Genomic DNA, 15,638 nt, shown 5'->3' with positions numbered 1-15,638 from the left:
GCATGTGGCAGTGTGCACTGAAAACAAAACCCCACTCACAGAACCGAATACAAAACAATGGGGTAGGCTTGAATTTCCTGATAGGGAAAATTCATCTAATAAAATAAAAAGCAAGGTCACTGTATGGTTTTCTATGTAAAGTTTTGAATGATAAATGCAGGTGGGCATGATGGCATACACCTGGAACCCTGGCTCTTAAAAGATGGAAATCTGCACAGGTTCTGTAAGTTCAGGGTTTACCTGGCTATAAAGCAAGTTCCAGACCAGCCCTGGCTATGTGATGAGACTCTCAAAAGCAACAAAAAAAGTATCATCAGCTAGGTGCAAACGACACATGCCTATAGACCCAGCCATGTGGAAACTGAGGTAGAAACAGCACTTACGCCCAGGAACTTAGACCAGCCTGGACAACATAGGAAAATCTTTGCTCTTAAAAGAATGAGGTTTTGCTGAAGAAATGGCTCAGTAGTTAAGAGTACATATGACTCCATCAGAGGACTAGAATTTGGGTCTCAACACCCGCATTAGGCAGCTCAGAAATGTAACTTCATCTTCAAGGTATCCAATATCCACTTCAGGTGTGCATACACACACAGAGAAAAACACATTAATAACTAAACTAAACTAAATCTTTACATAATTACATAAATAACATTAACATACATTTCTGAACACACCAGAAATTGTTTATTAAACTTTATAAATTTTTTAAAAAATCAATAAAGATGTCTCAACCACTGGGCAAGAACTCACTTTTAAAAATTAATTGGGAAAAAAAATTAGTTGGAGATTCCTGAATGGAAAACACATACTGTCCCTTTAAGATTAGGAGGCAGGGAGAATTGGTTTTTTTAGTTGAGAGTTTAAGTCACAGATACCAATTATTAAATTTTGGACTGAGGAGTTATGTTGGGGGAAAGGGGTAAGCGTTCCACTTTTATGACCTAAGTTATGCTATCAATATACATACTACTTCTATTTTAACGTTTTATGTCAAATGGGTTACTGTGTGATAAGATCAGAATTACTTTTTTTTTTTTTTAATCTTTACAGTTGCTGTATGAACAAAGCAGTATACAAGTTTGAGACAAGGTTTTACATAGTCTAGGCTGGGATCAAGTTCACTATGCAATGAAGATGACCATGAAAGTTTTTGTTTGTTTTTCAAGACAGGGATTCTCTGTGGAGCCCTGGCTGTCCTGGAACTCTGTAGACCGGGCTGGCCTTGAACTTCGAGATCTGCCTGCCTCTGCTTCCTGAGGGCTGGGATTAAACATGCTTACTTTATTGGTGTCAGGGATCAAAACCTAGGCCCCTAACATCTAGGCAAGCATTCTACCAATCCAGCTACAGTCCCTGCCCAATCCATTCAATTAAATAAGAAAATACAATTCGCATGAAACTCAAGAAGAACGAAGACCAAAGTGTGGACACTTTGCCCCTTCTTAGAATTGGGAACAAAACACCCATGGAAGGAGTTACAGAGACACAGTTTGGAGCTGTGACGAAAGGATGGACCATGTAGAGACTGCCATATCTGGGGATCCATCCCATAATCAGCTTCCAAACGCTGACACCATTGCACACACTAGCAAGATTTTGCTGAAAGGACCCAGATATAGCTGTCTCTTGTGAGACTATGCAGGGGCCTAGCAAACACAGAAGTGGAAGCTCACAGTCAGCTATTGGATGCATCACAGGGCTCCCAATGGAGGAGCTAGAGAAAGTACCCAAGGAGCTAAAGGGAACTGCAACCCTATAGGTAGAACAACAATATGAACTAACCAGTACCCCAGAGCTCTTGACTCTAGCTGCATATGTATCAAAAGATGACCTAGTCAGCCATCACTGGAAAGAGAGGCCCATTGGACAGGCAAACTTTATATGCCCCAGTACAGGGGAACGCCAGGGCCAAAAAGGGGGAGTGGGTGGGTAGGGGAGTGGGGGGGAGGGTATGGGGGACTTTTGGGATAGCATTGGAAATGTAAATGAGGAAAATACCTAATAAAAATATTTTTAAAAAAGAAAATACAATTCTCTTTAGCCTCATACTAATTACATACATAAAATGTATTCAAAGACCAGCCCAGATTAGGTCTGTTATCATTCCTACATGACATGGTAACATAAATATGAAAGATAAAATTGTACCTTTTTGCAATATTTGGTTACAGCTGCTCCTAAAGGATGTTCACTGTTACTTTCTGCAGTCCCCACAATGGCCAGGATCTTATTGCGTGATATCTTGTTACTTTCCACGAGAACCTTCACTTGATTCACTACTGGGGTTCCATGGGTGATGGTTCCAGTCTTATCAAATACCACTACCTTTACCTAGAGAACAGTTACAAAACAGAATGCATCCATGTAACATCATCTTCCCAGAAATAAGAAACAGGTTTATTTTTAACAGATATTTCACTTCTTAATAAACTGGACTTTGGCTTCACAACTGATCATCTCTGGATGAACAAAAGGCATATTAAAAAATACTCTTGTAGCAACTAATTTCCTTACCCCACAGTTGAGTTTTAATCCTGTTAAATATCTGTGAATCTGTGTTAAACAACTAGAGCTGTTAGTTCTGGGTTGGCTGTTAATAGGTAATTAAGAGACCGTCACTGGCATCTCTAGGGGAAACACAAAGGTTTTCAATACTAATGAATTAGAGATCTATTGGAGAAATCTGGGTGGCAAGCAGATGACTGTAAGAGAAAATGTAAATGTTAGGTTGCATGGAATGACAGCTGGGTTGCCTGACTTGGCTAGGTCTTGGTTAAGAACTCGGGCTGTTAAGAGGAAGCTCAGAGAAGCAGTTCGAGAAAGTCAGCGTACATAGGAGAAGGGGAAAATCTGGAGTTAGAGACCATGTTCACCTCACTATAAACTCAGAATGAGAACCTTGGAGACTGAACAGCCCAGAGAACTGATATAAAGATAGGACTAACACTCAGAGCCATCATCTGGACAAGAGAAAAAGTGCTGTAACGGGTATCATGGACACAAGGGAGGAAAGCAGAACAGGAAATTACAGATTAGGTAACAGCATTATGTCAATATTAATTTCTTGATTTTGATAAATGTACTGTGGTCACATAAAGGAGTGTCCTTGGTCTTAGGATAGGTACCCAACAGCTGCAGAAAAGGCAATACTTTTTTAGGTTTGAAGTTATGCCATTTTTTTTCCTATAAGAACTAGTACCCTGGGGACTGGAGACTCGGTGCTTAAAAGCAGTTTGTGTTCTTGCAGAGGACCCCAGTTCAGTTCCTAGCACCAGTATTGGGCAGGTCTCAACAACCTATAACTCTAGCTCTAGGGAATCTGACACACCCTTCTGACCTCCACAGGAACCCATAAATACGTTAATATACATATCAAAGTGCACACACATGAGTAAAAATAAAAACTAACCTTTAAAAAATTCCTTAGGGCTGGAGAGATGGCTCAATGGTTAAAAACACTGACTGCTCTTCCAGAGGACCCAGGTTTGGTTCCCAACACCCATGTGGCAGCTCACAACTGTTGATTACTCCAGTCCCGGGGGGGGGGGGGATGTTCAACAGCATCTTCTGGCCTCTATGCATGTGGTACATGGACATACATGCAGCCAATATACTCATACACATTTAAAAAATTCTAGCCTATATTTATTTGTTAGCTATTCTAGGTTCCAGATTTGTTCTAAGCTATGTACTTTGTATCCTCCATGCACCTGTATATATTTTAAATCCTTATAATGAGATTGTATTATTGGGAGCACAGCTTTAATTGAAGTAGCCTTAATTGAGGCTGAAGTCACAGTGCAAACTGCCAGCTGGTGGCAGCAAAGGCACTGCCATGGCAGGTGCAACTCCCACAATGTGGAGTCAGACACAAACATGTCAGAAGCACGGGAGGCCCTGGCAACTTTTCCCAGGCAAGTGCTGGAGATGTGGGTAATCAGAGATGGCTTGGAACTACAGTGGCTCTCCATTCAGGGACTACTCGGAGTGCTTAAGTAATCAAGGCAAATCTGAAGAAGACCCAACATTACAGCTTTCCTACCTCAATCCTCAGGGTAGCCCCAGAACAGACTCAGCCTAAGAACCACAGCCAAAAAAAACTACGAACCCCATTTCTCAATAGGGTGTGACTGCATGTTTGATAGTGCAATTTTTAGTCCTGAGGACTCTTACCTTATGAGCCATTTCCAGTGGCTCCCCACCTTTGATAAGTATGCCATTCTGAGCACCTACTCCTGTGCCCACCATCACAGCAGTTGGAGTGGCTAGTCCCAGTGAACAGGGACATGCGATACACAGAACCGTGATAGAGGCTTGGAAAGCAAAGCGTATTATGGTTTCTGTTCGGGAGATGCTTCTATTATAGCCCTTTAGAAGAAAGACATGGACTTCGGTTATTCATTTACAGGTAGAGTTGTTCAGAACAAAAGCAACACTGGTCAACCCTGTTTAAATAAAACCTGTGTTGAAGTCACGTAGCCTACCTGGCTACTTACATACACTTTAGTTACTAATGATAAACATTTTTTCACTTATAAACATAAAAAATTGGGAGCAGAATTGGCTAATAAGTCCTATTTATGATTTTGGAGTTACTAACTATGAAGAAAAATAAAGAACACAGAATTCCATAATTTCTCCATATCTAGAAGAACTTTTAGCAACTTTCAAGAATAACATAAGACATTATTTTCAATAAGTTTGTTCCTGAACACATTCTGATTCTCTGATGCTGAAGTCATTGATTGGACGTCCATACAAAATTTTATAGACAATAACTTAAATATTCACTTTAAAGAACAAAGGTTAGAGCAAGCAAGATTGCTCAGCAGACAAAAGTGCTTGCTGTGCAACCTTACAACCTCGTTCCAATTCCATGAGATCACAGTGGAAACAAAACAAACTCTTGGAAGTTGTCTTCTGTCCTTCTCACATGCTCAGTGGTGCACATGTTCCAGAACTCATTTTCTCTCTCTCTCTCTCTCTCTCTCTCTCTCTCTCTCTCTCTCTCTCTCTCTCTCTCTCATACACACACACACACACACACACACACACACACACACACACACATACACAGAGTAAGTGAAATAAAGATAAAAAGTTAAAAGAGGCTAGTGAGACTGCTCAGTGGTTGTGAGAACTTACAACTCTTACAGAAAACCCAAGTTCAGTCCTCAGAACCCACATCTGGCAACTCACACCTGTCTTTAACTACAGCTTCAAGGAATCCAATGCACTCTCCCAGTCTAGTTCCACACACACATACACATACTTATGTATAAAGATAAGTCTTTAAAATATTTTAAAAGATAAAAGTTAGAAGGGAATTTCATGAATATCTAGGCATAGACTTTTGTATAGGTCATATACAAATGTTTTCACATATGTTGTGTGCTCTCACCTCTGTGAATTTAAATCTTTTAACTTAGGCATTGTTATCCCTATGTCTCCCCTTACAAAAAGAGAAGCTGAGTTAAAGTTTATATATAAGTTTATATATCTAAAGTGAGGGATTACTGGATCTACCAAAATGAAGTTCAATCCCTTTGTAACTTCTAATCAAATCAAGAACGGCAAACAGTATTTCAATGCACCTTCCCACACTTCAAGGAAGATCAGGTTTTCTTCTCTTTTCAAAGAGTGTAGAAGCACAGATGGTGAAGTTTGTGCTCTGAGGACACTACAGAGCCCAGAAGATTGGCAAAGTGGTCCAACTGTACAGGAAAAAAATTTGTCATCTCCATTGAAGGAGTGCAGCGAGAAACAGCTAATAGCACAACTGTCCATCCATGTGGTTACTGCCAGGCTAAAGCTAGACAGAGACTACAAAAAGCATCCTGGAAAGGAAAGCCAACTCTCAACAAGTATGAAGGGAGAAACAGCTGAGAATTTACAGTAGAGGAATCTCATGTACACTTTCACTAAAGACTGTTGAATTAAAATAATAAAGTGAAGCCGGGCGGTGGTGGTGCACGCCTTTAATCCCAGCACTTGGGAGGCAGAGGCAGGCGGATTTCGGAGTTCGAGGCCAGCCTGGTCTACAGAGTGAGTTCCAGGACAGCCAGGGCTACACAGAGAAACCCTGTCTCGAAACCCCCCCCAAAATAAAATTAAAATTAAAATAAATAAATAAATAAAATAAAGTGAGGGACATCACAGATCTCCTTTACTACATTATAAAGCCATACTTAGAAAGCATCCGAGACCTTAGTAAGTAGGCACTGATACTATATAGCTTTAAAATAAACATTAATTATAAGGTATTCGTTGGGGGCTGAAGAAATGGCTGAACAGTTAAGAGTGCTGGCTGTTCTTCCCAAGGCCCCAGCACACACATGATGGCTCCTAGCCATGTGCAACTACAGTTCCAAGGAATCCAATACCCCATTCTGGCCTCCACAGGGACTAGTCACGCACTGTGTATAGTTTTTTGGTGGGGGTGTGAATACGAGTGCAGGCATTCTCAGAAGCCAGAAGCATCCAGTTCTGCTATAGCTGGAGTTACAGGTGGGTGCTGGGAATGTAACTCAGGCCTTCTGCAAAAGTAGTGTGTACTATCAACCACTGAGCATTTCTCCAGCTCCTCAAAATGAGCTTTACTTAATGACCTCTACAAAAGTTTCACAAAGCGTTTTGTACATAGTCAAAAGTTATTATGAGTCACTTACGGGAAAGTAGGTTTCCACAATTTCAAAATTTTGAAATCCAATTATAATCCACACCAAGAGGGTAACAATGGAAACCAAGACGATGAAAGGAACAAAGTAGCCACTGAGTTTGTCTGCAAACTGCTGGATAGGAGCCTAGAATTTAGAATAATAGTGATGATGACGAGTGTCTTTAAGTCTTTTCTCTAATACTGAATACACAGTATATTTGGTAGTTAGCACAGTCAGAACTATCTTAACAAACCCCAGGAATGCAACTGGAATTAATCAAAGGAAAATACACAAGACTCATCCTAGAAGGGCTTAATAAGAACATCGTCTGCTTTTCCTGGGGAACTAGGTTACCTTTGATGTCTGTGCCTCCTCCACAAGTTTGACGATCTGAGAAAGGGTTGTATCTGCTCCCACATGTGTTGCTCGGATGAGGAGAGATCCATTCTGGTTAATGGAACCTGCAATCACCGTGCTGCCAGGTTTCTTAGCCACAGGCATTGCCTCCCCTGAAGAAAGTAAGAAGAAAAGACTGTCAACAAATACCTGGAAAGGACATTCTTCTTAAACTAGGATCTAGACACTTGCAAAGATAAAGTTGCCCTCCTCTTTTTCCTTTTTTTTTTTTTTTTTTTTTTTCTCATCCAGAAAACACAGGGCTATACAGCCAGGAAGAGATTCCCACATTGCAGAGGAAACTGCAAGCAGTCTCTAAAGAACTCATATTCTTTAAAAAAAAAAAAAAAGAACAACCCTCATATTCTTTGTTCATGATTTACACATTTATTGGTTCTCCTTTAGTGTCTACCTTCCATTATCACTTTTGATATATTTCCCTTTCATGTCATGATTCTCTGACACAGCATACCTGTGATGAGGGACTCGTCCACCATAGAATGTCCTTCAATAACACGGCCATCCACTGGAAATTTGCCTCCTGGAACAACCTTAATGATATCTCCACGTTGTACAAGTTCCACATCCACTTGTTCTTCACTGCGTATGAGTTAACATAAAAAGCATCATGGCATCTGCTTATTCTACCCTCCACACACAAGATTTGGAGACCGTGTCAAGCTTATGGCTCTGTAATTACTACGAACAGAACCGGGATCCAACATCTAGGCTAGCAACAACCACATTAGTTTTGCTCACTGGTGGTAATGAACAAATTCTTGGCCCAAAGCAAGCACTCTAAATATTTATTCAAAAAAACAGTGCCACAGTCAGGCATGATAGCAAACACCAGTAATCCCAATACTTGGGAAGTAGAGGCAGATGGATTATGAGTTCAAGGTCAGCCTATATTACATGAGACCCTAACTAGCTATATAAAAATTTCAATATCAGCTATCTTATATTTCTTTTAAATTAGAATAGCTCCTTCATTCTTTCCTTTCTTCTTCCTTTAGTCAAAGGAGGTATCACTAAGCGTTAAAATAAGTAAGTTCTCAGTGGCCAACCACTTTTCTGGTATACTTAAGATCTTCAGATCATTTCCTGACACCAAAACAATCCTGAAGACAGAGCCCCAAAGCAAGACCTTGTGTCAAAAGATAGGTAAGGTAAGAGACTGGCCCAGGTTATTCTCAAATCCACGATCCCCCTGCTTCAGCTTCTGGAGTGTTAGGATTACAGGTATGGCTTGTTAGGGTTACACATGGCTTGAATATGTCCTTTTGGGGGTGTTGGTCTCAAGACAGGGTTTCTCTGTGTAGCTTTGGCTGTCCTGGAACTCACTGTGTATAGGCCAGACTGGCCTTAAACTCACAGAAATCCACCTGCCTCTGTCTACCATGTGCTGCGATTAAAGGCATATGCAACCACCATCTAGCTGAATACATCCTTCTATAAAGAAATCCTGCTGAGAATGTTCCACAGAAACTATATGCCTGGGATTTATTTCCTACTGCAACAAAGAAAGATGAGACAGACAGAGGAAGTAAAGCATCATTAAGTCTGAGAGCCAGATTATGTGGCATTATGACATTCCTTACTAATAGATACATCTCAAAATATGTCCATAAAAGAGGGCCAGTAAGCTGGTTCAGCACATAGGGTAGCTTGCTGCCAAACCTAACAACCTCAGTGCCATCAGTAGGGCCCACATGGTACGAGGAGAAAACTCCCACAAGCTGTCCTCTGACCTCCACACATGTGTCATAACATATGTGTACTCACCACAATAAAATCAATAACAGAATGTTTAAAACAAGTTACAAACGCAAATGAAGTACCTCAGGAGGAGATTTTCAGAGTTCAGAGTTACAATAGTGGCTTCAGTTGCTTGTAATGAAATTAGCTTTGCAAGAGCCTCGGAGGTTTTGCCCTATAGATTAAAACACAACAACAGTGCTGAAGAAAGAAAGTGTTTAAACATAAAGATAAAATCTTTTAACATTTGCTCAAACATTAGCTTAAGAAAAACATTTGATCAGAGAAATTGACATTGGAATATCAAAACTATAATTTTAAAAGTACGAGGTATAATTTATAAAGAAATACAATTTAATAGAAAATACCAGGAATCTAATGTATCCATGAACAAAGTACTTGAATAAGTAGATTACTCAAGAAGAATTATAAACACTCCATGTATAGATAGCTTTTCCAGACTACTCATAAAAGAAACTTAAACCAGATCCCCTTTGCATTCTAGTTACCATCTGCCACTTAGCAAGGATTTAGAGAAGACGCTATAGTGAGGACATTGTAGTAAAACCTAGCTGACAGACCCTAACTGGCCAAATTTCCCCCAGCTAAGAGCATGAGACCATGGGAAGATTATGCCCTGTGAGACAACCATCATAAATCATATCCCTTCTTAATCACTCCTAAGGTACCCAGCTCAGAGGGAAGAATGAATGCTAGGCATGAATATGGTCAGTGTAGTATTGTCTAGAACAAAAAATTGGAAAAAACAATTAAGAAAGCTAGAACGGTTTAGTAAAAATGAAGACACACTTACCTGACAGAACTAGCAAGTGACTGTCTAGACTGTAGTTAGGGAAAAACTGTACAACACTTACGGTACTGAGAAGCATAGATTATGCTTTTTAACTCAGTTAAACATAAAGTTACATGGAACTGGATTAGAAGCTGACCTTCATCACAGCATGGCAACATGAGTAAACTTTGATACCACTGTTTTAAGCCACATGGTTAAGTCAACTCTCAAATAGCAATATGATATGACTAATCAGTAATTCTCAATGGTTCTCACAAAGTACCATGGGCCCGGCGTGGTGGCGCACGCCTTTAATCCCAGCACTCGGGAGGCAGAGGCAGGCAGATTTCTGAGTTCGAGGCCAGCCTGGTCTGCCAGGGCTATACAGAGAAACCTTGTCTCTAAAAACCAAAAACAAAAAAACAAAAACAAAAACAAAAAACCCAACCCAAACCAAACCAAAAACAAAACAAAAAACCCAAAGTATATACTCTAACCTTGGCGGTAATATCAACTTGATAACTTTACTGAAGATATTGTTAGAACTAAAATGGTTAACTACGTTACTCAATACACATTTTTTTTACAATTAGGTATTTTCTTCATTTACATTTCCAATGCTATCCCAAAAGTCCCCCATACCCTCCCCCCAACTCCCCTACCCACCCACTCCCACTTCTTGGCCCTGGAGTTCACCTGTACTGAGGCATATAAAGTTTGCAAGACCAAGGACTCTCTTCCCAATGATGGCTGACTAAGCCATCTTCTGATACATATGCAGCTAGAGACATGAGCTCTGGGGGTACATTTCTAATGAGTGGTAATGAGAAAACAGTAAGGTATTTGACTGATCCACTATCTTAACAAATGTCACCCTTTCATATTTTACCTTCGCTATATGTTCCAGCCATCGTCCTAGTGCAATAAACACAAACAGCATAGGAGGTGTATCAAAGAAGGTAATGGGGTTCACTTTGGCTCTCTCAAACATTGCAACCAGAAGAATAACCAGAGAGTAGGCAAATGCGATGGTGGTTGCCAGCACAATCAGCACATCCATGTTTGCTGTCTTATGCTTCAGTGCTTTGTAAGCCTGAATGTAGAAGTACCAGCCGCCACAAAACTGTAACAGAAGAGTGAATATGACTGAGTCTTTCTAAACCCGAAATTCATATGTATACCTAAGTAAACAGCATAAATTATGGATGTTTACCTCCTTTGCCTTTTAACTAATCTATAAACACTGTTCTCGAGCCTCATATGTAAGCCCAGGTTGGCCTTAAACTTTACAAGATCTTGGGGTTACAGGCATGCACCTACCTGGCTATAAGGGGGAGATTTTGAGCAGGAACAAGTTCGCATTTAAGTAGAGGTATGTACAGAAGGGCTTCAAGTTGCTGTGCAAAACACCAAGGGGCATCATCCATAATCCAGCAGACACTTCATACCATAAAAATGCCAGACGGCTGTTGCAAGTTTTCTTTTTCCTTTCTTTTTCTTTTTTTTTTTTTTTTTTTTTTTTTTTTTTGGTTTTTCGAGACAGGGTTTCTCTGTGTAGCCCTGGCTGTCCTGGCACTCACTTTGTAGACCAGGCTGGCCTCGAACTCAGAAATCCGCCTGCCTCTGCCTCCCGAGTGCTGGGATTAAAGGCGTGCGCCACCACGCCCGGCTTCCTTTCTTTTTCTCTTTTGGTTTTTGAGACAGGGTTTCTCTGTGTAGCGCTGGCTGTCCTGAAACTCTCTCTATAGACCAGGCTGGCCTTGAACTCATAGAGACCCATCTGCCTCTAGCTCCACATTTTCCTTTTTGACTCTAGCTTGAACAAGTAAACTAGGGAGATAATTTAGATATTTTGGAAAGTTTATTTTAATATATAAAACTTAGCCCTTTTCCAAACGCCAATCACAAGCCACAGGTTCTAGTGGGAAGTGTAACAGGAAAGCTTGTCTTCCATTAGTACAACTGGCATTAAGTAACTGTTAAGCCAGGCGTGGTGGCGCACGCCTTTAATCCCAGCACTTGGCAGGCAGAGGCCAGCCTGGTCTATAGAGTGAGTTCCAGGACAGCCAGAACTACACAGAGAAACCCTGTCTCGGAAAAAACAAACAAACAAACAAACAAACAAATAAACAAAAAAACTGTTAGCACTACTGTCTTTTGCTTTGGAGGTCTTGGGCTTGAACTCAGGGCTCTTGGTATACTAGACAAGTAATCTACCACTGAACTACTCCCTCAGCCCTCACTTTTAAACCTTTAATGAAGACCAAATAATATACTTGATAATGTCACTTGCCTGTACAGGTAGACACAATAAAAGGGACAACAAATTCATAATGGACAGTCCTGGCAGGATCTGACGCTCCAGAAACATAGCAGAATGCATGTTGATCATTTCTTCATTACTCATGTTCTGATTATGGTGAAGAGTTGCAAGGTGGTGATCCATAACCATCATATAGACCATCAGTCCCATTACAGGGATACAGAAAAACAGGCTCACAAGGAAAGACCCTCTCCATCTTAAGTGGAAAATAGTTTAAGAGAAAAAACAACCATTTTAGTTAGTGAGTACCTAAAAGTTAAATATTCTATGAACTATAGAGAAACCATCTCACTCAGGCTAAGAAGATAGCATGTAGTTGGAGCAATGGCTTTGTAGTTACAAGCTCCTACTGCTGTTTCAGAGGACCCAAGTTTAGTTCCCAGCACGCACATCAGCTCACAAACACCCATAACTCCAGTAGCAGCAGATCTAACACCCTCTTCTGACCTCCACAGTCTCCTGCATACATGTGATAGCCACTCACATACACATACACACAAAATTGAAAATATCAAAGTAAATCTTAAAAAATGTTATAGTACAAATTAATATGCTTGCAGGATGTTAAAATTCTAAAAGGATAAAAAGTGCTATAGTACAAATTGACATGCTTGCAGGATGTTAAAATTCTAAAAGGATAAAAAATGCTATAGTACAAATTGACATGCTAACAGGATGTTAAATTTCTAAAAGGAGTTGAAATGTTTTTATTGATAACCCCAAAGTACTTACTGTTTTATTTCTCGTTTATGATCTAAGTGGTTGGCTGATCGATCTTTCTTGACCAAAGAAGCTTCAAAGCCTAAGCTCTGAGGAAATTCATGAAAAAAAAAATGTCATTTCACTCAATGCCATGCTGCTATTACTTAGAATGACTCAGTTCAATTCCTGAGGAAGTGTCATTCTAGGGAATGGAAGCATGAAGCTGTCCAGAGCGTTCTACCCTTGACTAATCTGGTTTCTAATCTTGCAATGAAATTAATTGATTCTAGCTACTGTCTATTCTGCTGCTTTTTTTTTTTCCATTTTTTATTAGGTATTTAACTCATTTACATTTCCAATGCTATACCAAAAGTCCCCCATATCCACCCACCCCCACTCCCCTGCCCACCCACTCCCCCTTTTTGGCCCTGGTATTCCCCTGTACTGGGGCATATAAAGTTTGCAAGTCCAATGGGCCTCTCTTTCCAGTGATGGCCGACTAGGGATCTGCAACCCTATAGGTGGAACAACATTATGAGCTAACCAGTACCCCGGAGCTCTTGACTCTAGCTGCATATATATTCTGCTGCTCTTAAACTCCCAATTTCACTGAGTGCAGTAACCTTTTTCACTGACAGTGCACAAACTCTAGCACTATATTAAATGCATTGTTCAAGGCCTTGCCTACATGGCCTGTAGGCAAAGCCTTGGACACTTTGTTCCACTGTAAAAAGAACATGAACAAAAGCCCTTTTCCCCAACACAGCTACCTATAAAAAGGGAACTACACCTTAGTAAGATGTACATGGGCACAGACAGTTCTGCAATTGAAAACACCAGTCTCAACTGCTAGGGAAATGGCTGCCATCTTCTAGTAGTTAACAATGTAACATGGTCAAAGTGACCTGCATCAAGTCTCATAGAATCCCCAAAAATAGCTTCTCAAGTTGTTTCACCTCTGAAATAAGATGGCAGCCCTGTTCTGAGAATCTAAAACTGAAGCTTGGCAACATATCTGTTTACCTGCTGAAGGTGACTAGGGTAGATACTCAGTAATAGCAGCTTCATATATATCAATGGTATAGCTGCCTAAACTAATAATAGGATACTACCTGAACTATAGTACACTGTCTAACATCAGAACATCAATTTCATAGCACACTGAAAGTATATAATACAAATATGCATAATATAAATATAAAATACATATATATTACTGCTTAAGATACACGGAAGAACACAGGATAAATTTAGCACAAAGAAAAGGGTTGCATTTGGGCTAGAGAGATGGCTCAGCGTGTAAGAGCACTGACTGCTCTTCCAAAGGTCCTGAGTTCAATTCCCAGCAACCACATGGTGGCTCACAACCATCTGTAATGGGATCTGATGTCCCCTCCTGGTGTGTCTGAAGACAGCTACAGTGTACTTATATACATTAAATAAATAAATAAATAAATAAATAAATAAATCTTTAAAAAGAAAAGGGTTACATTTAACTTGAAAGTGTTTGTTTTCTTTTGTTCTGCTTTGCTTTAACAAACCATAACACATCTAGCAAGATACTTTAATTTTATAGTGATTAGCTTGATTCTTTCTTATAAATTGCACTTTATATCCATTTCCTAAATAAGTAATTGATAGTTCCAGCTTAGGTCTGCTCATGATTTAATAGCACAAATATGCATCTAAGTTTCCTGATGAAGGCCATGGGGGTTGGGAGTAACAAAAGCAGACACACACTAATGTTCTTATGTGGAATAGTCAAAGGGGTTACAGTCTTTTCAATGTCTCTATCTAATGTAAACCAGATGTGATTCCAGAAGGTGGTTGACTGGAAAGGTGTAACAGAAAAGCAAAGTCAAGACTTACTCCGATGGTATGGATAATATCTCTGGGACCAATAATTTCTGGATCATATTTAATATGTGCTTTGTTAGTTGCCAGGGCCACAGAGCAGTAGAAGATCCCTTTGTGTTTTGTGAGTGTTGATTCAATTTTATGGACACAGGAAGCACACGTCATTCCTCTCACCTGTTAAAAACAAAGCCTTTGTTATTAAAAATATCCCTTTTCTTCTATGAAAATTTAGTACTTCTAACTAAAAGGACTATCGTAGCACAGGATTGCCTTACAAGGTTTTATCTGTGCAATAAGTATACTTTTGATGATATGATTATTAAAATTCTGATATTATGAGGGAATACCACCTCTGATGGAGCTGGGGAGTCTCAGAATAATGCAAAAGATCCAGAATTGGTTCTGAAGATAACTGGACTAAACTAGGCATATACTAAAGCCCATGGCATGGCATATTTTCAGTGAATGGATTATGTAGTGTATGAGTTATATCTTATCTTGATAAAATTTAACAAAGAAAAAAAGAATTCTATTTTCGGTTGTGTACATGTATATGTTCATGTGTGGGGATTTGTATGTGTGTGCACCCATATGCACGAGTGTGGGGGGGGGGGCAAGAGGCTGAAGTTCGATATCTGCCTTAATTGCTCTAGTTTATTTCCTGAGATGACTGAAGCAGCTTCTCTAGGTGAACACAAAGCTCGTTCTTTTCTGGCTTCCAAGAGCCAAGTGTGCACATAAATTAGCTGTTAAGCCATTTATCTGTCCAGCCCATCTAAAATATTTGAAGTAAATAAGGGCTAGAGAGATGGCTCAGGAGTTAAAGAGTACTTGCTGTTCTTACAGGGGACCAAGTGGGTTGACTCACAATTGCCTGTAAGTCCTGCTCCAAAGAATCTGACATCCTCTTCACACACAGATGCGTAAATAAAAATACTTTAAGTAAACCAAAAAGATAAGTAAATACCTCTCAAATTCCTCCATAAAAGAAAAAAAATTTTTTTAAAAAAGACTGTCTTAATCAATTTGTTTTTCCAGGAAGCATTTATTCAAAACCAAGTAAGGTGATTCTTGATAAAAAACCAGCCAGCTGTGTCCTACCAATTGCATTCCGTTCCTTTCCTCTAGGCTCTGTGGGAGTGAACCA

General features: G+C 39.9%; 1 protein-coding gene across 4 annotated transcripts in view; it reads right to left on the bottom strand.

The window, feature by feature from the left end:
• Positions 1 to 15,638, bottom strand: part of Atp7a (ATPase, Cu++ transporting, alpha polypeptide) — a 100,938-nt gene that overhangs the window by 18,644 nt on the left and 66,656 nt on the right. For all 4 annotated transcript variants that reach the window (NM_001109757.2, NM_009726.5, XM_030251205.1 and 1 more), the window contains exons 7-16: positions 14,504 to 14,665; positions 12,665 to 12,741; positions 11,903 to 12,128; positions 10,499 to 10,732; positions 8,900 to 8,991; positions 7,531 to 7,658; positions 7,017 to 7,171; positions 6,672 to 6,806; positions 4,177 to 4,371; positions 2,152 to 2,334 (exon numbers count right to left, since the gene is read on the bottom strand). In NM_001109757.2, coding sequence (NP_001103227.1) covers positions 2,152 to 2,334; positions 4,177 to 4,371; positions 6,672 to 6,806; positions 7,017 to 7,171; positions 7,531 to 7,658; positions 8,900 to 8,991; positions 10,499 to 10,732; positions 11,903 to 12,128; positions 12,665 to 12,741; positions 14,504 to 14,665 — 1,587 coding nt within the window. The remainder of the gene's footprint in view (positions 1 to 2,151; positions 2,335 to 4,176; positions 4,372 to 6,671; positions 6,807 to 7,016; positions 7,172 to 7,530; positions 7,659 to 8,899; positions 8,992 to 10,498; positions 10,733 to 11,902; positions 12,129 to 12,664; positions 12,742 to 14,503; positions 14,666 to 15,638) is intronic.

Source organism: Mus musculus, chromosome X (assembly GCF_000001635.26).
Source record: "Mus musculus strain C57BL/6J chromosome X, GRCm38.p6 C57BL/6J".
NCBI lineage: Eukaryota > Metazoa > Chordata > Mammalia > Rodentia > Muridae > Mus > Mus musculus.
Note: the sequence above shows the minus strand (reverse complement) of the source record. Positions and strands in the feature narration are given on the sequence as shown.